This window comes from Conger conger, chromosome 13, assembly GCF_963514075.1.
Source record: "Conger conger chromosome 13, fConCon1.1, whole genome shotgun sequence".
Lineage (NCBI taxonomy): Eukaryota > Metazoa > Chordata > Actinopteri > Anguilliformes > Congridae > Conger > Conger conger.
Genome location: NC_083772.1, coordinates 40690248 through 40713534, shown reverse-complemented (window position 1 = coordinate 40713534; position 23287 = coordinate 40690248). Strand labels below are relative to the sequence as shown.

Genomic DNA, 23287 nt, shown 5'->3' with positions numbered 1-23287 from the left:
CTGGTCCAGAATGCTGCAGCCCACCTGATCACCAGTCAGCCCAGGTCGGCTCATGTCACCCCGCTTCTCATTGGCCTCCACTGGCTTTCTATTGCTGCACGCATCCGTTTCAAGGCCCTAGTGTTGGCATTTCAGGCTGCTAAGGGGACTGCCCCACATTACATACAATCCTTGATCACTCCCTACTCCCCAGCTAGACCACTCCGGTCTGCCAGCTCTGGTCGCCTTATGGTTCCTTCTCTACGTGCACCTACGTTTTCCGTTCTGGTTCCTCAGTGGTGGAATGACTTGCCTACCACTGTCTGAACAGCAGAATCCCTCCCCCTATTTCGACGCAGACTCAAAACCCACCTTTTCAAACTCTACCTTAGTCCTCCCTCCTGATTTCCCCTGCCCCTCCTTTCTGATATCCCTATCCTTGTCTAACCCCCCCCCCCCCCCCCCCAAAAAAAAAAAAAAATTGCACTTATGATGACGACTATGTTTTCAACAGCATTTCATGTGTATTTTGCTAGTTCTGGATGTGATGCTTTGACTTATGGTAGAACCTATGCACTTGTAAGTCGCTTTGGATCAAAAGCGTCTGCCAAATGACAAAAATGTAAATGTAATGTAATGAGGCATTAACATGAACTTGAGTTTGTTAGCGATTACTGAGGTCAGAAGTGCTCTCTTTATCAGCTGTTTATAACAATATCTCAGAAATACTTGGTTGTTTGGTCATGTATGAGCAAATGTGTGTACAGAGGCTAGTCTATTTCGCTGTTGCCCTTGCTCTTGTTCAAGATTCCAATAGTTGACGGTGTAGGTCCATCACATCACCCGCCTGGATGGGCCATGTCGTTATGGAAACGCAGCTAAACGTCCCTCCCCCAGACCCTCCCCATTCTCCCGTTCCCATCCTCTCCACAGCGAACCTAACAACATGCGCAAGTAGCCGAGCTGAAGAGTCATTTAGCAGCATCAAGATGGCGATAGTGGGACTACATGTCATTTTCATCCTCATCTCAACACAATGTAAGTCAACATTACTTGTAATTGTTTGGGTACATGCGTGGTATCGTTGGCTTCTTTTAAAAACACGTTTGAAAGTAGCTCCGTGATTTCTTATTGTGTCTACACAATTAACGTTAGCTGTCAAAATAGCCTAGCTAACGGTGGGAAGGTAAATGTTAAAGCAAGGTTAAAACCTTTCAGTCATCGGATAACTAGAAATGATAGCGGTATGTTCGCATATAGAACTAGCATTTAAGTACTACTAGAGCTAGCTAGCTGTTATGTTAATGCATCTGAGTGATGATATCTAAAATAATGTTCATATCACTATCATCAGTAACTTATCAGTCAATTTATTAACATCACTGGAGTAGCTATATTATTCTAAACTTAGCTTACTGACATTTTAGCTAACATAGTTGACTACCTCCAGATAAATCACAGTATTTCCATTTTGCTAACACAAACTGGCTATGCATCTGTATTGATCTGTATAGATAGATAGCATGCAATATACATTTGTGATACGCCTACGTTATACAAACCTGTGCATGTCAGAAATGAATTCTAAGCTTTTGCCGACAACGACAAATACGATGCACAATTGGCCATCTATCTTTGTTAACCTTATATTCCTGACTAGCTAGATAACTAAGTTAAATATATGCAGTTTAGTAGGCAGCAATATTTTTTTTGCGACAATTGGAGCAAACGTCATTAGCTACTCATATATGCTATGTGACCAACTAGTCATTGTTAGCTGGTCACATAGCATTAGCTAATCTAACAGTAGTTGGCTAACTCGGGTTATCTTTTTCTCAATGCTTTGCTGTTATTTATATGCTCGCGTCAGCTAGTTCTACTCATAGCGATATGCCTCATTCATTAACCTCTGCTGGTAGTACTAAATGGCTGTATGCTAACGAGATAACGGTTTTCCAGGGTAGGGGCGGGAGTAAAACAATCGGATTTAATTAGTAAGCTAGTACAGCACATGATGCTTGTGTCTGTATGGCTCCACATTAATCCCTGCTTTAACGTTAGCCAATTTCTCTGGTTGCTCTCGTTGCGGTGAGCTATCTGTGGCTAGTATTTAGTGTGCTAACTAAATCATATCGGTTATTTGTAAAGCTTAACGATGTAAAACAAAGACCGCTAGTTACCTAGCAAAATGGATATGAGTTAACTGGAAGCGGCCGTTCCTGGTGCACCGTTATTCCATACAGTGCTCGGCTAGGGAGGGCCCCTTACTAACAGCTAGCGCCTGTCTAGTTAACTTTAATGATGACTTGATCGTGTTGGGTAAAATCACTGAATTATGCTCTATGGGTAAAATAACGTTTTTTCAAGTTACTTCAAGTAAATTATAGCTTGAGTGCGTATGGTATATTTTGTAAGGGCTAATAAATCCTATTATGAGTATGTTCCTGTCTTAAGTTGTAGAAACTTGAAAATGATTATAAAGAAAGTAGAAGCGCACGTTTACACTTATCTACATTTATAGCGGCATATTCAACAAGAAAGTCTGATTTATGTTCTTCCTTATCGTGTTTGTTTCTTAATTGCAGTGTGTAGACTTCAAAGTTGTATTATGACAAATTGCGTTTCCTTCTGCGGCTCCGAGTAGGCCGATCCCTACTCGGCATTCCGAATGGAATTGCAGTTATTTTAGTAGCCTAGAAGACTATATGATATGGTCACATTCCTTCCGGTCTGTTGGGGACACTTTATGTCGAGTTCTCTTCATAACAGGAGGTGGATTGGGAAAAGCTACATAAAGTACCATGAGTTCCCTCTTGGACCATTTAGCTGTTATTCAAAGTAAAAGAAAAACATGCCTGTCAGCATCTGCAACGTGTTTTCTTTTGGAGAGGAAACTGTGAACAGATTTCTCCCGACCTTATGGAAATGGAAAGTTGTTTGGGATCGTTGAAATCCCTCCCTTTTCGTGACCCTGTTTCCTGTGAGCTGTCTATTGTATTCCAGGTAACTTTGAGACCTTTATGTCTTTTAACTTTGTAGGCATGATGGTATTCGTTTGATAAGCCATAATGAAACGGTTACACTACAGAACGCTGTAGGTGGTATGAGAAGCACCCTGGAATTCCCCACCAAAGGGGTTCTTTGGGAGCAGGTGACAGGAGGAATTTTCTCGCAGGGCGGTCAGTTGTAGCATTCATGTCCAGTAGTGACTAACCCCAGCAGTTGCCCTGATACATTCCACTCATGGCTTCCCAGACAGATGGCTAATGTAAACTATTTCAGTCTGAATGAATTCTGCTCATCTGCACATTTGCTGTTTCTGTGGTTTCTGTTTATAGATAAATACTTCCCAGCCTCACTGTGGATATGCAAACCTTGCTTTTATGGAAATGGGATTAATGTGTTTACAAAAATATATTCATACATTGCAACACTTCACAATACATTGACAAATGATTACTGCTTTAAGATATGTCAGTATTTTACACTGCTGTATGTTTTCCAAATAGGTCCACATATTTACAATATTGCATGTTGTTCAATCTCTGTTTGGTTTCATATTCAACTTTATTGGTGGATTCCTTATCAGAGGACCTGCTGAATTGAAAAGGCACAAACATAACCGCTTTGAGTCAAAAACCCTTTGAGTCATAACTGCTTTGAGTCAAAACCGCTTTGAGCCATAACCGCTTTGAGTCAAAACCGCTTTGAGTGATAACCGCTTTGAGCCATAACCGCTTTGAGCCATAACCGCTTTGAGTTGGAACTGAATGGCCCATTTGCAGGATCTCATCTCAAAAGAATGCTCAAATCCAAACGGGCGGAAGGTCAGTGGACACCCCAGGGGTGGGGCTTTTGCAGGCTAAACATGAGTAACGTTGTCTCTTGATTTATGCCGGGATCCTCCTGTGACCTCCTGGACTTCATTAGTGAAAAACACATAATCAGTGGTCTTGTCTTGCTATCAAAAAAAAAAAAAAAAAAAAAAAACGTCCCTTGGGGGGAACGGCCATGTTACAGAGAAGAGCTAAAGAATCACACACAGACCTGTAACACTGATACAGGTCACTACTGCACTCGACAAAAGTGTTGAGTGATAGTTCATTGAGAGACTTGGATTTCAGTGTGTCATGATAAAAGCGCATTACGCCCGCCAGAAATACAACAGAGAAAGCGAAAACAACAACCAGTGGACTGCTCATCCTGTTCAGAGGACCTGACAGATTTGTGGGCAGTTCCTGGAAGCCAGAACCCCCCAGAGTCTTCCAGGCTGTCCAGTTGCATTGTTCCTTCCCAAGAAGGTCCCTTTGGCCTCTTGGATGTTTTTGTCCAATGGACGCATTAGTATCAATTTTACAGATGAAATCTCTCCAATGGGGGCAAGGTCACATGGATGTGACCAGCTGTGGCCTCTAGTGCCCATGTTGGGGGAAAAAGCTGAATTTAGACATTCCTTGCAATGTGTCCTATGGGGCCTTGTTGTAATTTGCATATGACTCTTATGTAATGGGGGAAATTCTATTCACAATGTTGCCGTTCTCCAAGTGATGAGGGCATAAAGCCCCAGGACCAGGGAGTGTTTGGCTCACAGTAAAAGAGCACAAAGCAGAAAAGCACTTTTATGTGTTTCCATAGTACCGGTAGCGCAGACCAAATCCCTTGCTTTTCCTAGAGTAGCGTTTCCAAGCAGCCACATATAAATTACAGTACGTGGATCTACTGCATGGCTCTGTTATAAGTATTTTAGACATTATATGTAATAAAACCACGATTCAGTGTGACTTTCGTAATTATAAAATAGGAGAACGCACTTTAAAATAGAAAAAGTAGAACAGTATGCAAATGGACTGCGTTTATAAAGTGCTTTTTCCAGCAACTACAGTGACACAAAGTGCCTCGTAATTAATGCCTCCTATTCACTCACACACTCACACACACACACACACACACACACACACACACGGTAGTCTCGAATGAGTGCAGTCACTGCACTGCAGCACGGAGTCTCTGTTGGTCTCTTGTTCAGCTCTTCATCAGTCGGGGGAAGACGCACACGATGTGTAGAGAATAAAGGCTGCAGTGGTATTAAGCAGCGACGTGTCTTCCATTTGTCAAGTGTGTCTTGACTTATAGTTCAGTCAGACCATCTGTTATGACTGAACTTTGCATGACCTGTCAGATAATCGGTGTATCAGTCAAGACCATGGACTGCAGGTTATCAACCTTACTGTTTAATTTCCACACAGCGTATAATGAATTTGCCAAGACATGTTTAGCTTACAAATGTCCATTCCTCATAAGTAGATGTAATACTACATCTGCTACAGATGGCAATTCAGTTGTAGCATAACATCTTTAACATTGCCAAATCTTTAATCACTTGAGGAATTATGGTGTAGTGCCATTGGGAAGATTTATGAATAAAACATCTTCTCAGTGTGGTATGAGTATTTCAAAAGAACATTGCGTAAATAGTAAAAATGTGACGCTGTAGAAAGCAAGGACAACTATCACCCTAGATGCACTTGTGAATAGTTTTAGAAAATTTCACAATTCTGAGTGCACTCACAGTGCATCTTAGCTAAAATATGATTGCGCTGCTATTTCAAATGTCTAGTGAAAAGTTAGAAACCCGTAAAAGCTTTTTATTTGCATATGGAGCAGACAACATTTAAAAGTCTCCTTAGTATTGTGTGGCATTTGCAATGACGAGAGTGGACTCTACAGATGATCAGCATTGCATAGTGGTTGCGCAGAAAATAGAGCCCTTCTTTCAACCATTTCCCCTCTTTTGTTGGCTAAATGCAGGCTTCAAAGACAGCCAGTTCACCGCCAGAGAGGCCCACTATTAAGACGAAAGATCGTTAAAGTTATAAAAGAGGATATTTGTTTGGCATTTTAGAGCATTTGGAAGGCCCAAAGTAGGCAAGAAATATGCAGATTTTCAGCCATGGGAGGATGCAGCATTTGTTTCCTGCAAGCCTGCAGGCTGGCATATCTAGCTGAAGGAGCTCTTTTCAAATGGCCATGCTGTGACCCTCTTACCCGAGACTGTCGTGAATTAGCACATTGAGTGTTGTCAGTCCAGGGTGGACAGCTTTTATACACATCTAGCGTACACTTGAATGCTAACCTCTACAAACCACCCTTCAGCTCCACAGTAGGTGAATTATCATCGTGTTACACAGTCCAGCAGCCTTCTGCGTTTGATTTGCAGGCAGAGCTAACACCGTGCTGACAGTTTCGGAGAAAAATATCTCCACCGCGGCTACTGTAGCTGCTCTAAGAAGTGAGCTGCTGATTTATCTACGCAGGCTGCGCCGAGCTCGTCTTTCATATCCGCTACACTTGAAAATAATGTGTGTTAAACTCTGTCAACCCCGTTTTAGAAAAGTGTTTTTAGTTGTTAGTTATTTTATTTTTAATGTTACCATTTTAGTCTGTGTTGTTGCAGAACAGAAGGTTATTTTTCATGGCATATGTTGTGACAGACTTGCTCGAGGAAAATCGATGATTATCATTTGAATGGTATGTTTTCTTTTTGCTGCAGGAAAATAACCAAAAGTTAGTTTACAGCCTTAGTTAACAGACAGATTGCTCACAAAAAGGTTCAAATGAAGTACTTATTTAGCCTTGGATTTATTATGGTCATTACGTTTGATTTCATGTTTTCCGATGAAATCATAATTTCCAATACAGAATTTTGAATGGTGCACAGCTGAGGGTTCATTTCTGTTGAATTTTGGTAACATTACAATGGAATCTCAATCCATTGCTAGTGCCACTGCGTTTCTGATAAGCCTCCTATTGAGTGGATGGACCTAGGCCAGGCTAGGTTAGCCCTATGACCCTATCTACGTGGAGTTTTAAAAACAACTGCTGAAAGTAGGCAGAGGAAAAGATTTGAGCACCTCTCCATCATTAGTGTGAGATTTTAGCTTCATTATCTGCTCACCAAATGTTCCTCGAGCTTATCTTCACAGAGTTAGTACTTGGTAGGCTCCACATTGATTAGCAGTAGGACAGAAACTGGGATCAGGGCCTATTCATCACTGTAGGACTGCCGATATACAGTACCACTACCCAACTGATAAGCGTCAGATTTATCACCCTTCTCGTAGTCATTAGTAGGCTGTATCTGCCTTGTTCCTAGCTTAGGAAAGGTAGCAAAATCATCAATCATAAAGTAAAAAAAGTTAAACAGTCAAAGACTATTTTATTGAAGTGTTATTTTATTATAACACTTGATTTTGGGGAAGGGCACTTTATCAACAACGTTAATGTATTATTTTATTTCAGTGTAGGATCAAATATTGCAAATGACATTTTGGATGGAACATTTTGGGCACATCTCTGGGCCTACAGATTTTCATGCTCTTTCATGCACGAGAAGTGTAGGGCAGGCTTATCCACTGAAGCATGTACTGAACCCATATCTATTGCTTTGTTAAACCTACTAGGTCGCTCATGTTAACCTATTAATCCATCCACATCTGATAACAGGGCCGTTTGGAGATTTCATACTGTGAAATCCAGCATCCTGCTGGTCGCCTGGAAGCACTGGAATTTTACTTCGTGAGGAATAACATTTCATACACAGCGACCTCAGGGCCCCAGGGCATGATTAGCATACCCTGCATACAGTTTAGTACTTCAGCTATTTTTGGATCTCGTTTGTGTTGCAAAAATATTTTATATGCTCACGATGAGCATTGCCAAATCCCACAGTGCTGTTAGTAAGAACAAGCACGCAGTACGTGGAGTGTGTGAATGTTTTCATGAAGAAAATGTATGAACTGTAATAACTACGGCTATCTGGTCAGTAAATGTTCATTTGTTTTAAAGGTGTATTTTACAATGTGTTTGCTCATCTTTCACAGGAGGCCCAGTCTTTCCTGCGCAATCCTTATTGTCATTAACATCTATTGTAATATGGCACACTTACAACAGAAAAAATTCTAAAGGAATAAAGTTGCCCGATGAAATGACGTGTAAGTCTTGGACGCGTCACTCCAGAAGCACGTCACTCCAGAAGCACGTCACTGCGGAACAACGGCGTGTGTAAAGCCGTGGATGAATTATCGGGACATTTTCGAAAGCTATACTCTCCGGGATAAGTGCTGCAGCAGACCTAGCCCAGTCAGCAGAGAATAGGCTACGAGTATTTCAGCGGGATAGATTAAGCTGTATGAGGGAAATCCATTGAATTAAAGTCAGCACAAAGCTGGCTTTCGGCCCAGGTCAGTAGATTACGCTCTAATGTCCAGCCCTGCTGTCACGCTCAGGTAGTGGGGAATTTGCAGACCCTGCAACAGAGACAATGCTGACACTAGCACTGTGGGACTTCAAGGCAAGCATGTGAAGGAGCACTACACAGTGTCCGGAACATTCTCCCAGAGATGTTTAGAGGCTTGTTCAGGGCATCTTAGATGTGTGACGACTCCCAAATAAACCTGAATTTGTGTAGCAAACATGCTGATTTGCTTGTAGTGTGTAAAGCAGGCCTATTCCTGTAGTTGACTGTCGTTTTCCCATTTCCTGAGTCTGAAGAGGCCTTCAGCACTTAACCTTAATACGTTCTAAGCAGGATTGCACTCCTAGCCCAAGCTCATTCAGACAATATGCAGCGTTGTCCGGTGCCAAAGCCATTCACACTGTTTAACTTGTTGAACGCCATCTGGTGCACATCCACAAAAAGCGCGCTCAGAACCAAACTCCTTGAATGTTGACATTGTCAAATGCCCAAGCTACAATGCTGGCATTCAAGGATTTCTGTTTTGAGTGTACTTTCAGACACCAATGAAATACAGAATAAAATGTGTGATACCAGAAGTAAGGCTTCTGACTGGTGCAGTTTAGGAAGGGAAAGGAATAGCTTTTACAGTAGAATGAAATCAATCACTATCCTCCTAATACAACATCAATTAAAGAAAAAAAATCAAGAGCAGGAACCTGTCGCAGACAAAGCCCTTTATTTACCATTCATGGACTTTGGGGTTCTGTGAATCAGTGAGTCTGAAATAGTTTAAGTCTAATTCACTGTTAAGAATACTTATCCAATTAGGTGTGTGGACACAATCCTACTTTTGTTTTTGACTTGAGGTAAATCTGTTTAGGAAGCACTTTCCTTTAAGAATAATTAACGCCTACTTTTTGAAAGATTTGAGGTCAATTCACAGTGTTTTCTTGTCAGCGTATCTTTATTGGTATTGGTAGACGGCTCCATTCGGCACAGACTCTATTGTCTGCGGGTGAGCCAATCATGTGGTACCGGTGGAGTCGGCATTCTAGCATGCTTTTGAGGCAGCAGCTTGAGTGTCCCCGAGACCATATATAGACGGTCAATCCTGTAGTTTGTCAGGTAGAGGACATTAGTTAAGTGGTTATAATGTCCTCATATGGTAGCCCAGACAGACACAAGCAACATGTTCCCAAGCCCTTGGTGCTACAGCCTTGTGAAGGTTTAGTCTTTCACCCACATAGATCGCTGAGGCCACAGAATCACACTCCAGCAGAAAGCTGCTTGGACACATTCAGCCGTCAACATGGAGAACGCCCTGCTTCAGCCACAGGCCCACAGATTCACAGATAATAAATACTCCCAACGAAGAGAACTTCCCAAACAAACAGTGTGACTAAGCAGATGTTTACAATTTCTTTCCAGCAACTGATTGTCATTAAAGGTGGGGTTGAACATTGTGAATGTATCTTAGGCCTTGCAGGGGAGCTGTGGCAGCACATTGGAGCGCAGCGAGTTGTTAATGTGTGTGGATTCGGTCGTCTGCGCAGTGCTCTTTACAGTGCGATTTGTGACTTCCCCTTAATTCTAACAAAAACACTTTCGGTGTGCTCAAAAGGTTTTACTGCCTTTCCATCCTTGTGCCGTGGCTTGTTATTCTTCACGCTAGTTAATGGAAAGTCGACTCCTTTATTGACAAATCGCAGCAATTTCAGAGAATACCACAGTGTACGCTTAAGACTCCCAAAAGATAGTATTTTTTTTAAATGGGAAAAAGCTTTTCCATTTTACATAAGTACTCAAATATGTAACAACATAAATGATGTTGACAGCATTTCACATGGAATTAACGGTAGCTGGCTATAATTAGAATTTCATACCATTTAATTTTGTGGGTCGTTTCACTTTCCCCTTGGACTGTACACTTTGCTGTGAATGCAGCCACTCCAGTTATTTACGGCGTTAGCTGCAGCAGGTTTCACTGAAGGCAGTGTGAGGCAGTTCAAAATGGCTTTAAGTGCCAAATGCCAGACAGCTCTTGGGAGCCTTTCCCCTCCTGGTGTCTGTAATGGAGGCAGAGTACAGTGCTCGGTGTAAAAATAAGGTGAAGCACATGGGAGACTGGGTTTGACCGGTAAACCAGGCAGTGAAGGGGGAGGTATAATCCCGCAAGTCAACAGCTTTCTCCACCGTTCACAGCTGAGACAACACAACCTGGAGGATCAGCCGCTCAGGCCAGCGGCCTCCCTGAAATGCCACTGTCACTGTTGTTTTTACCGGAGAAGCGCAGTACAGATTCACTCACGGGTCGGCCATTTTAGTCCCCCCCCCCCCCCCCCCCCCGGAAACAGGTGAAAGCACTCCACGTAAGGCGATCTTCTGAGCAGAAGAGCTCAGTGCCCAGTCCTTTTGTTTTTGAACGGGATATTTGAGAAATCTGAGACGGGAGGAAAATAACATTCGGTTTCACCTCTTGCCGTTAAAAGGTTGGTTTTGGAAATGAATGGATTTTTATAAAAAACTTTTCTGGGTTTGCTAAACTGGTTTGTTTGTTTAATTAATGAACTAATTAATCCATTATTAGTTCCTGTGCCTTGGCGATTCAGAAAGGAGAGAAAATTCAATGTCCAGAGAGCAATACTGGGTGAAATAATTACTTTCAGTGTGGTCTAAATTTAGGGTTTTATGCTCATAGTGGTTAGTGTACAGAAATCACCCGACACTCCAAGTCAACCTATTGGCCAGTGGAGGATGGGCATCCCCCATATAGCCGGGTTCCTCCTGACATTTCCTCCCATGAGGCAGTTTTTTTATTTTCGGGGTTTATGGCTTATATTTCCCCTTTTCTTCCCTTCTGTTACTCTTTAAAGCTACCGTGAAAAGCGCTGTCAAATAAAATTGAATTGAACTTATCATTTCAATGCTGAAAATCCTGTGAAAATCCCAGGAGATCAGCCGTTTCTGAGATACTCACACCACCCCGTCTGGCACCAACAATCATTTCACGGTCAAAGTCACTTAGATTAAATTTCATCCCATTCTAACATTTGGTCTTAAAAACAGCTGAATCTCTTGATCATATCTGCATGCTTCTATGCATTTAGTTGCTGCCACATGATGGGCTGATTAAATATTTGCATTAACAAGCTGGTGTACAGGTCTACCTAATAAAGTGCTCACTGAGTGTACATCAAATCCTGTCGTACCTGAAATAGTTTTCACAGGCATCTATTTAACAGCACGCAATAGCTACATGTTGCTCTTGCTTTTGGCTGAACCAGACAGCGCAAATTATTGGCGAGAAGGCGGACCGTTATTTATTCCTTTTCTGCGCACTAGGTGTCTGTGAACTCAAAGGAATATCCGTGTTCTCACAGGGGACACAATGAGCCCCTTTCTGCCGCGGCGCCCGGGGGGCGGCGTTGGAACGCGCCTGTGCCAGCTCCAGCGGGGAACTCCCATTAACGCGCATCATGAATCGTCCAGAGCGGGCGCCTCGCCGCCTCTTTCGCAGGGGCGAGGGGGTGCTCTCGGGGTTTCTGGGTGATATTTCTGCGGCCCGGTTCTGACTCCGCGGTGTGTTCTTCGGCCGTTCGGGCAGAGAACAGAGGAGCCGTCCGGATGGCGGCGTGGGGCGCTGGATTAATGCTGCTTTGCGTCCGCCGCTTGCGTGGGTGGAAAGGATTCGGGCTGCGGTGTGGCGTAATGGCTGTGGAACTGGCCTGGCCGCACAAAGGTTATGGGATTGATCCCCAACTGGGATGCTGCCCGTGTAGCCTGAATTGCTTCAAAAAAATATCCCAGCGGATTACTATAAGAAATGTAATCTTGGAAAGCTGCTCTAGATAAGAGTCCGCTAAAATGTTGGAACATAATACAAATGATTAAGTAGTTTGGCGATGGACGTAGAATTCAAAGGGCTCAAGGACTTGCTCAAACATTATGCATTAGCGCAGCAACGGGCGGTGACTTTTGTAATGGAGCAGAAGATGGAATTTGGCCACTTGAGAGCCGAAGGCACTTGCTGTGAAACATTGTCAGAGACACTGGCCAGTAACTTCATTAGATTGTGTAACCATCAGTGATTCATTTCGCGGGTATTTTTTCTTTTTCTTGGCCAGTGCTTTGAGTCTCCCCCTGTCTGGTGCGAGACATTCAGGGTTATGGGGTCAAGCGGAGAACGTTTTGTGTCGCTGGTGAACACCTTTAGAGGTGACCTCTGTCACAGGGGGCTCAGTATTGTGAAGGTGGCGGGAAACGGAAAACCAGACACCACGGTGCATGCTGCCTCCCATGGGAGCAATCCTTTTAACCTCTTTTAATGAACACGCCACCATTTTAACAGCTGCAAATAGTATCTTTTGTCAGGGACAATGTAGCAGGGATGCCTCGCTGAATTACTGAACATGTTTGAAATTTGAGCTTTTTATGGAACTCCCAATATTGCCATTGAATGGCTAATTTAAAGGGACAGTCCATGCGGTCATTCAATACATGTATCGTAGTTAGATTGCTTAAGCCTTCATATGCCTTTGAATGGATTAATTTGGCTGACCTTTTGTTTCAAAGCTATTAAGGCCACTATGGAAAATGATAAATGGTTGGCATTTATATAGCGCCTTTATCCAAAGCGCTATATAAATGCTTTCAGTATTATTTCAGCTGTTCTATTGCTACTTTTATGGAACTGGAACCTAAGAATTATTTATTTATTTAATTATGGTTAGTCTGAATTAGTAAATAAAGCTGTTCAGGACAGCCAAAAAACATGTTTTTTGGGGGGTTTTTTGCACAGCAACTTTAGCGAACCTTTGAAGTTACAAATACAAAATGCATGGAAATTCTGAAAGATAGCCTAACTGAAAGAAAACCTTCCATACCTTAAATTTGAGGACATAATGTTGTGGGTAACTTGTGTTACCATAGTATCTGCTTTTAACATTAGGCTACACGGTATATGGACACCCTGTGGCCACAGAAGAGTCTTAAGGGTGCCATAAGATTTATGTTCTTGACTTCATAACCTCCGTACAGCGCAGTGCTGCCTACAGATTCGGGGCTCTGTGATGGTCAGAGGTTTCTGCAGAGTCCCAAGGTCACGATCCGCAGCAGAGCCCCACGAGTTCCCCTCCGGGTCCTCTCGCCGAGCTTAAATAACTCACGGAATTCGGCGAGCTTTGAGGCCGCACTCCACTTGTAAAGCATGTTGGTTCGCTGACCTTTGACTGCAAAGAGGACGGAAAATTGTGGACTCATCCTGCTGGATTTACTGGAGCTCTCGCAGGAACCTGCAGAGAGTGGTGTTTCCTTCGCCATTCCGTGTGCCGGTCCCAGGATCGGAGTGGGTTTTAAAATTTGCTGGGAGTTTATCTGAGCACAGGAGGATGAAGGCTGCAATGGAGATGGTGCATGTGAATGCAGCATTATAAGGTAGCATAGGACTTGGGCTCTCTGGCATTGCCCTCGGTTCACTGGCTCTTCGTCTCTTTGGATAGGTGCCGGATCCACTCGGTTGGGAAAAGTACGAACGAGGAAACAAGGTTCAGGTGTTAGAGCCGTTTCCACTGACCGTGAGCAACGTTCTGAGCCCAAATGCAGATGTGGGCCTGTCGAAGTTAGTTTCAGCTTCAGTTCTATAAAACCCAGCACCCTGGATCCGGAGGAAATGATTGGGACGATAAGCAGGGTTTTGGGGAAAGCTGGGGGAAGAGGCCAGAGGCCAGAGTCAAGATTTGGTCATTTGAATGAAGAGAACATTCTCTCTTGTTCTTGCATCGAAGATACTTTCCCTCCCAACAATTTGACAGAATTATTAGGCTTAGTAGTGATTTATTTTTGAAGGTCTGTCTTTCAAACCTCTCATTTTACAATTTGTATTTACCATTGGATGACAAAGTCACCCTGGGCAAGTGACTTTTTTTGGTACTTACACAACATCAGTTTAGTCCCAGAGTTAAAAAAAAAAAAAACACTAAAAGAAAGCAGTTGAGTTTATGGGAACTGCAAGGCGGGGGACTGAGTAGCCCCCTTCGTGTGTAATTCAGGAGAGAAGGGCAGCCGTCTTTACACAGGGGAGCTGACTCAGATCACGACTAGCAACCGACCAACACTTAACATTGTCACGTCTGCTCTCCGAAAAGTGAATAATTGTTCCATAAAGGTTTCCACCTGACCAGGGTTAGGGTTCAAAGACAGCCTATAAAAGGTAATATACTGTCGACAGCAGTCCGTTTTATTTCACATCACATTCTGAACTGAGTCGGGGAGGCTCCTGTTCTTACTTGTACTGCAGTAGTTACTGGGGTTTTTGATGGCTTGAGAGATGACCCTCTCACCCAAAAGGTGGCAGGTTCAGTTCAGGTACAGGGAGAACACTGCTGTTCAGTCCTAGAGCAACGATGCAGTTAACCTGAATACGTTAATTCTTTATTTAAAAATGGATATTGCGTTCAGAAATTATACAATGTCAGCTGCATGCTAAGCAAATCCATAATAATGATCAGTAGAAAAACTGAGTGCAGCTACTCTGGCTTGTTTATGCAGTAGTATTGCCAGCACTTATTATTATTTTTATTTTATTTTTTATTTTAAAACAGGGACAGTGCATATTAATGAACATTTAAAATCAAATGTAAACATGCCAGATTTAGCCACCAGGTTAATTTTCATCTGTTGTCCCATGGCAGATTGATTGGAACAAATATTAAAACAAAGAATAACAAACACATCAAGTTAATCCCACAGAAGTCATCACAAACACCCATCCACAGTACATGAAACACAGCAGAGTAGCCTACCTGACCCGAGACTCACTCTATACAGTTATACAGCTCTATTGCCACTTACCGCTTGCCATGATTGTCCTTTACTCCTACATGTTGAGTCACGTGTTCTTGGGTAACGTGTGTAAATAGCCTGTACTTACTTTATGTTGCATTGATGATGCTATATGCTGGCTTCCTGCTCACGCTATTTCTTTGTGTGTTCCAGGCTACATAACGACATTTGCAGTCATTCTAAAAAGTCTAGAGAAGTCTCCATGGGCGAATGAATTCGAATGTAAGTACTATCTGCGGCTACCACGTCAAGCTACTTTAGCTACCTCGCTAATAAAAGCGAATGTCTGAAATTAGCTTGGCCATAGTTTTGCCATTGGTCTGGCTGACCTAGACCTATATCCTCGCACCACTGATCTGACTTCCTCCTCCTCCTTTCTCCCCAGCTGTTGAACTGTCCTGTTTGATAGAGTCCATCTCAACAAACAATCCCAGAATTGAGTGGAAGAAGATAAAGGACGGGGAACCAAGTTATGTTTACTTTGAGAAAAACATTATCGGTAAGTATAGTGAAAGACAAACGGTAGACCGTGCTGCGCTGAGTTTTGGAGAGGACGTGGCGTGATTGGATCCTGTTTCCTTCAGGGGATCTGGAGAACCGGGCGAAGATAATCGAGCCAGCGACTCTGGTCATCACCAACGCAACGCGCTCAGACACCGCCCAGTATCGCTGCGAGGTCACGGCCGCCCACGACCAGAAATCCTTTGACGAGATTTTAATCGGCCTCGTCGTAAGAGGTAGGCTACTTCTCTCACTACTTTTACACCCTTACACTCGTACGTCACCGAGCTAGTGTCCTCTCACACGTTCTGTATTAGCTGTTGCAGAAAGCCAACCGCAAATTCAGCTTAATCACCATGTACACCTGTGAAGTCGGAAGTCACTGGCTACACATTTCACCTTAACACTCTGGATACAGAGTCATAACCATGAGAGAATACCCTCTAAATAGTAAAAAATGTCTTGAGACAGAGGTTCCCCAACTGGGGTACGTAGTCCTTCAGGAAGTCAGTCAAGGAGTTCCAAGGGTCCCAAGATAGAATGTTTTCTGTATTTAGTTTTCTGTATCATAGTTGGGGAGACCTGTAGCGTCGTGGTTAAGGTGCATGATCTTATCATAGCTACACCAGGGATCAAACCACCGACCTTGCGGGTCCCAGTCATGTACCTTAGCCACTAGGCTACACTATTTTATCAGAAAGCCCGGTGTGGGTGTAGATGGCTGTGTGTGGTGGTTTGGTCTGTAACGTGCTCCTGTATGTGGGGTGGTGCAGTGAAGCCAGTGGTGCCCAGATGCAGCATTCCCGTGTCCGTGCCAGTGGGAAAAACAGCGGAGCTGAGCTGCGTGGAGGAGGAGGGGTTCCCCGGGCCACAGTACCTGTGGTTCCGCAACGAGGAGGAAGTGCCGGAGGACCCCAAGAACAACCCCAAATTCCTCAACTCGTCGTACACTCTGGACCCCCACACGGGGACTCTGGTGAGGGTGGGGGAGGAGGCATTCTGGGAGGAACAGTCTACGTGGGCGGGGGTGGGGGGTGTGTGGAATCTGCTTTCTCTGTTTCCACATTCCAGACATCACTGCCCTGCTCGATATCATTCCTGTCACTGTCGCTGACAGTCCCAAAAAAAGCTTGGAATCTGGCCTGCCACATTCCACTTGTCCACAACCTTTTAAGTCAAAATTATCCGATTGAAAACACACTGTGGTTGGTTTAATTCCTGGCCGTGGCGACACCGTGTTTCTGTTTCTGAATGTTGAGTACATTAGACATTATTAATGCAACATGAAAACCCAGCCCAGCTTGAACACACATTCACAAATGACTTCACAAACATGACAGGAATCTCCACCTGTGCTGACGGGGTTGTTTGTGCTGTACAGAGTGAGGTTTGACTGTGCTGATGGAGTGAGGTTTGACTGTGCTGATGGAGTGAGGTTTGACTGTGCTGACGGGGTGAGGTTTAACTGTGCTGACGGGGTGAAGTTTAACTCTGCTGACGGGGTGAGGTTTAACTGTGCTGACGGGGTGAGGTTTAACTGTGCTGACGGGGTGGGGTTTGACTGTGTTGTATGGAGTGGGGTTTGACTGTGTTGTATGGAGTGGGGTTTGACTGTGTTGTATGGAGTGGGGTTTGACTGCTGAAGGAGTGGGGTTTGACTGTGCTGAAGGGGTGAGGTATGACTGTGCTGAAGGAGTGAGGTTTGACTGTGCTGTATGGAGTGGGGTTCGACTGTGCTGAAGGAGTGGGTTTTGACTGTGCTGAAGGAGTGAGGTTTGACTGTGCTGAAGGAGTGAGGTTTGACTGTGCTGTATGGAGTGGGGTTTGACTGTGCTGAAGGAGTGAGGTTTGACTGTGCTGAAGGAGTGAGGTTTGACTGTGCTGAAGGAGTGAGGTTTGACTGTGCTGTATGGAGTGGGGTTTGACTGTGCTGAAGGAGTGAGGTTTGACTGTGCTGAAGGAGTGAGGTTTGACTGTGCTGAAGGAGTGAGGTTTGACTGTGCTGAAGGAGTGAGGTTTGACTGTGCTGAAGGAGTGAGGTTTGACTGTGCTGAAGGAGTGAGGTTTGACTGTGCTGAAGGAGTGAGGTTTGACTGTGCTGTATGGAGTGGGGTTTGACTGTGCTGTATGGAGTGGGGTTTGACTGCTGAAGGAGTGAGGTTTGACTGTGCTGAAGGAGTGAGGTTTGACTGTGCAGTATGGAGTGGGGTTTGACTGTGCTGTATGGAGTGGGGTTTGACTGTGCTGAAGGAGTGAGGTTTGACTGTGCTGAAGGAGTGAGGTTTGACTGTGCTGAAGGAGTGGGGTTTGACTGTGCTGAAGGAGTGAGGTTTGACTGTGCTGACTGCTTCTCCCTGTGCAGACGTTCAGTGCCGTGCGGAAGGAGGACGAGGGGGAGTACTACTGCCGGGCCAAGAACGACGCTGGGCACTCAGACTGTGGCCCCCAGAGGATGGAAGTCTGTAAGTCCCTCCCCACAACCAATCACGGTGGACTATCGCTGCCGAGAGCCAATCCAATCGCAGCACTGCCTCCATATTTCTTGTTGCTCCTAAAGATGGCATGTCTTCTATATACATGGAAATGTCCCCAAAAAAGGTCAGAAACAGAATGACGCACTGCTGAAGTTACACTTGCGCAACTTAAGATTGTTTGAAGACAAGAACAGACTGTTCAGTCCTTCAGGCCTCAAGAACTTGCTGACTGTGTTGAGCGGAGGCCAAGGGCCTCTGCCCCAGAGGATCATGGGTTTCACCCGTAACGCTGGCTGTTCCCTCCCGCTCCTCCAGATGACTTAAACCTGGTGGCCATCATTGGGGGAGCGCTGGCGGTGGTGTTCGTGCTCCTGTGCATTATCGTGGGGGTCTGCTGTGCCTATAAGCGGGGCTACTTCCCGAGCAAGAAGGAGACAGGGAGCGAGTGAGTAGCAGTGTGCTAACCGGCCTTTTAGCTGATTCACAATGTCAGTCACACTTTACAATAAAGCTACATGAATGAATTGATGTATTGAAATACATTAATTAAGCATGAAAACAATTTTTGATTAGTTATTGTATTTGTTAACTCCTAACTAATGTATGAGTTAAATTAATATTTATACATTATCAAACCATAGGATAAACATATAATTAGTTAACCATTAACATATATATATTCTGATTACCACAGTGTCATTTTAGACTTTCAAATGAACTGCTTTAGGCCAGTGTGTAAATGAAGTAGATGTGATCTGCTCTTGAAGATCTGCGGTGAGACACAATGGAAATTCAACACTTCTTTTAGCTTGCGTTCCTGTAGGACGTTAAAATTTGTGGGGATGGTTATGGGTTGAATGACGGACTATGTGACAATATTTCTGAGTGCTCTATAACAAATGCTGTATTGATTGGTGTTCCAGATGTACTTTTTTACCATTGTTGTGCATTATGCTATTGCATTAGTATGACATGACGTTACTTTATACATTGTTACGTGTTACGTTACGTTTTAACATTATGACATTATTTATTTCTTAGTTTTAGATCACCAGAAAGAGGAGATGGGGTGGACTATGTCAGAACAGATGAGGAGGTAAGCAAAATAACAATAACAATCTATAACCTAGTTTCAAATGCCTCTACGATTATACCTTATAAATTATGAAATGTAATGGCATAACAAGATTGCTTTTGATAAGATGTTTAAAACTGCAGAACCTCAAGAGAGGTATGAACACAGATGTAGTTTAAACAATTACACATTTTCAAGTTTCAACTTTGTTATTGTCATTGATGCAAAGAAGTGAGTACTAAATGGAAACAAATCAAAGCTTTTCACTTTCTTAAAATTAATGGAAAATTTGGATCCACAGAGGTGGATACTGACCACCCAGCTGAACTTAAAAACCCTGTTAATTGTGCTGAACACATTTAAACGTACGTACACTCGCTGTGCTATTTTCAATAAATAGTTGGCCCCATGTATCCATCCAATGCTTTTCTTGGTCAACAGTTTTCAGTTGCTCTGTAGTCTACATTCTTCAAAAAACGAACACATTTGTGAAATACTTTATTTTTTGAAAAGGCAAGATAGCTAGATTTTTGATTTATTGTTTTGCAAGCAGTCGTCAGCTATAGACATGCTATTATTGCTTTACGCGATGGTATTGTACTGAATCTTCTGGAAAGCTGAGGTAGAAACAAATACGCTCCGATGAAATCCAGCTTACAACTTTTTAAATAATTGGCTCTTAATTTCTAAAGCACTTTATCGCTACGAAGTGAAAGTAAAGGCTGGAGTAATGCAATAAATCTTTCAAGTTAATAATAGCTGTATTTTCACATCTTTTTCAAAGTTACATTTAACCAACCAGTCCCAAAGGGTTCATATGACTGGGATTTTACTGTAAATTATGAAATGAAATCTGGGGGAAGAAACTGTAAAAAGAATGTTCTGACCGTAGCGTTGAAAGCTGAACTTGGTTTCCTCTCGTCCGTAGGGGGATTTTCGGCACAAATCCTCATTCGTCATTTGATGAGAGGACGGACACAAGAGGACCAGGTACATTTAAGTCAGGGGTGAACTGAACTTGTAACTGGCGACAGATGAGTCACCAGAGCCGGCTTTGTGCTATGAAGTATGCCTGCAGTGGAGCTACATGAGCTTGCCAAAGGTGACAAACACCACCACAAACTGGAAAAAATTCCAATTGTCTTGTCAGATCCAAAACGACAAACTCTCCGAAAGACGTCTTGCTGTTCCTTATGCTGTTAAGTCTGCTTGTTGATTCTGTCCTGAAGAGACACCATACTTGCCTAAAATGGTCATTTTTTATTTCCAATATGGACGACATGCACCATTTTGACTTTGCACCAAACACCTCTTAGCTTCCAATGTATTATTGTCGTTTATATACCATACAATTTTTTGTACTGGCAAAATGTATTGAACTATTTTTGATGGAATATATTTTCAAATGCCTATAGATGAATGTTTACTTTTTTTAAAGATTTGTAAAATAACATAGATTTTGCTCATTTTTGTTGTTTTTTTTTCTTCTTTTTCAAAGAAGTATTGTTAATATTTATAACCACTATAGTATTCAACATATAACACTTGCAATTGAAAGAGTACACAGTGCTAATAGATTTTTTAATTAATATTATTTTCTAAAGACAAATTCCTGTTACATATCAGGGTATTTAGTTGTTGATCAACTGTCTTACACACCGTTTTCTAAACCGCTGAAATGGAAATGTTTAGCTTACCAAAAAGTAGTATTTCAATATAGTGGATTGTCAAATATTTTGTAGGCAGTACGAAATGCTGAAGTACGGTGGTTATATACTGGTGCTCATTGTAAACTGTTGTGGTTGTTTTCTTCCCTTTAAGTGGCCTTTTGTTTGCTGGTATCTTGTAAATATGCAGATATACTGCCCAAGCTGGGACTTTTAGTCGTCACTGAAGCAAATAGCTTCAGAACGCAAAGAAAAGGTGAGTGTAGCAACTGTACTTATCTCTAAAAAGCCTTTGACTAATTGTATAGAAGTGTGCAAAGTTGTTTTTTTTCCTTGTTTGCAAGTGGACAAAACAGCTCAGGAAACACCTGGATAAGCCTCAGAGAGGCTAGGGACTGTTCACATGTCTGAAATATATAAGTATACATACTCTGTAAAAAAGTGGATTTTCCTTTGTGTGTATCTTGTAGCATGCAGGGGACTTTTTCCCTTCCCCTTGCTAGGTTTCTTTCTTTGCCCAAACACCAATTGCAGTAACCTAAGACAATACAGAAAATGCTGTACTAAAATTCATGTATTGTATATTTCCATATTCAAATAACACCAACTTTAGCTTTAATTTCTTAAGGTATCAGTTTTATTTTATTTCTGTTGAATTGTCCGGTTTTGGAGATACGATTCAGGACCACGTGACAAAGGTGTGATAATCTTTGAGCTTCAATCATTAAGGTTGTGTTTAGAAAATACAGTTTATTCTTTTAAAGCTGTTGTGTGTTCTTTTTTCATTCCTCTCAAGTGCCTTGTCTGTGGCAACTTTCGAGGTTTAGAAAATCTCAGGAATCTCAAGGCAGAAAAAAGAAAATAAAAATCTAAATGTCTCCAGTAATATTTACGGAGCGTACATTTTAGACTATCACAGCTTTAATACAGTAGGCAAAGGGCAGTAGGATCAAGTGGACCTTGAGTAACTAAATATTTCTAATTTGTTAACTTCAAAATGCTGCCAATGTGTTTGTCTATAAATTATGTTTGTCTTAAAATCTGTGGAACAAAGGTGTTTGAGAGGAATGATTACAGTCAACAATCCTTAAATATTGTGACTATATTGCCAAGGTAATTGTCTAAATAATTTAATAATTATCTTGAACTGTTGTGTTTGTGAAGTTTAAACAAATGGTGGGTTTTCTAGAGCAATCGTTTTCTCAGTGGTTACAAAAGAAGCAAATTATGAGAGCAAGTTAAGTTGAACACACCTTTTCTTTGCCACCCTGAAATACTGCAACAATTCTGTTTTTCTTCAGTCAGATATATTCGTTTGTTTTTTTTAGCCTTTTCTAAATCATTTTAGAGAGATCTAGAGATGTAATTTTTATTGTTACTCCATACCCTGAGAAATGCTTGTGGTGAAAACACACTGAGGCGTATGCTGAAATGAAAAAGAGCATTTGGTCACACTTCACAATAAGGTACATTAATTGATATTAACTAATGTAGTTGCTCACATTAATTAATGTACAAATGCATTAATTAAGCATGAAATTCACTTTTCATTAGTGAATGCATTTTTTACCTCCTAACTAATGTAGTAGTTACATGAATATTTATACATTAGCAAACCATAGGATAGATGTATAATTAGTTAAGCATTCACAGATACGTTAACTGGTTCTCATTCCAATATGAATTGGCATGAACTAATGTAGTTAGCATGAATTAATAATGTACAAAGACATTTTTTAAAAAGCTGTACAGATTGAATTCTCAGTAGTTAGTTAACAACTACATGACTTAATGCAAATTCATGTAACCTTATTGTAAAGTGTTTCCGAGCTTTCAAACTAAACCCATACATTATGTATAAAATGAAAAGATGTAAGTCTGTAATTCTGATTCTCTTTTTTTTTTTTAAATAAGATTTACTTACTTTATTTTTCATTAAAGGTATGCTAGTACTTTGCGCATTGTAGTGTGTCAAACATTTTCACATTCAATCTGACATTTTTTGGTTGATTGGTTGAAAAAGTAAAACAATCATTCTGATTTTAACGAAAATTAAATTTCTAGGCAAATGGGGACAACAGCTTTGGAAGACGGTTCCAACGTACAATATTGCAAAGGGTATCACAATTTCACAATCTGTATACTTGAGGATCAACTGTGTATTGTGTGCAACAATATTGTGAGTTCTCAGTTAATAAAACTCTCCTTGGTCAGGACCAAGCACAAGTGTGTGTGATTTATTTATTGTGATTTAATAAAAATCTAAAGTTTCATATCGGCATGGGCAATGATGTGGAGAGAAAAACAAAAGGTCTTTGTTCACTTCACTCTTTTACCACGTATGAAAGCTTCGGACAGGTTGGCAAGCAGAGCTGTCTCAGCTATTGTAGTCATTTTTGTTCATTCAAATAACTGAAATGCATTATTTAATTCACTGAGTGTTCTCTAAAACATATTAATTTCCACAAAATTGGGAGTGGTGTACTCTGTTATTAATTCCAGTAATCTACGTAAT

General features: G+C 42.1%; 1 protein-coding gene across 1 annotated transcript; it reads left to right on the top strand.

The window, feature by feature from the left end:
* The first annotated feature begins 905 nt into the window (after nt 1-905).
* On the top strand, nt 906-22998 carry jam3a (junctional adhesion molecule 3a). The gene is made up of 9 exons (XM_061217373.1): nt 906-1017; nt 15209-15277; nt 15441-15554; nt 15640-15792; nt 16330-16532; nt 17919-18018; nt 18346-18475; nt 19072-19126; nt 20034-22998. Exons 1-9 carry the CDS (start codon nt 969-971, stop codon nt 20067-20069), a joined length of 909 nt encoding a protein of 302 aa, XP_061073357.1. The 5' UTR covers nt 906-968; the 3' UTR covers nt 20070-22998.
* The last annotated feature ends 289 nt before the right edge of the window (nt 22999-23287 follow it).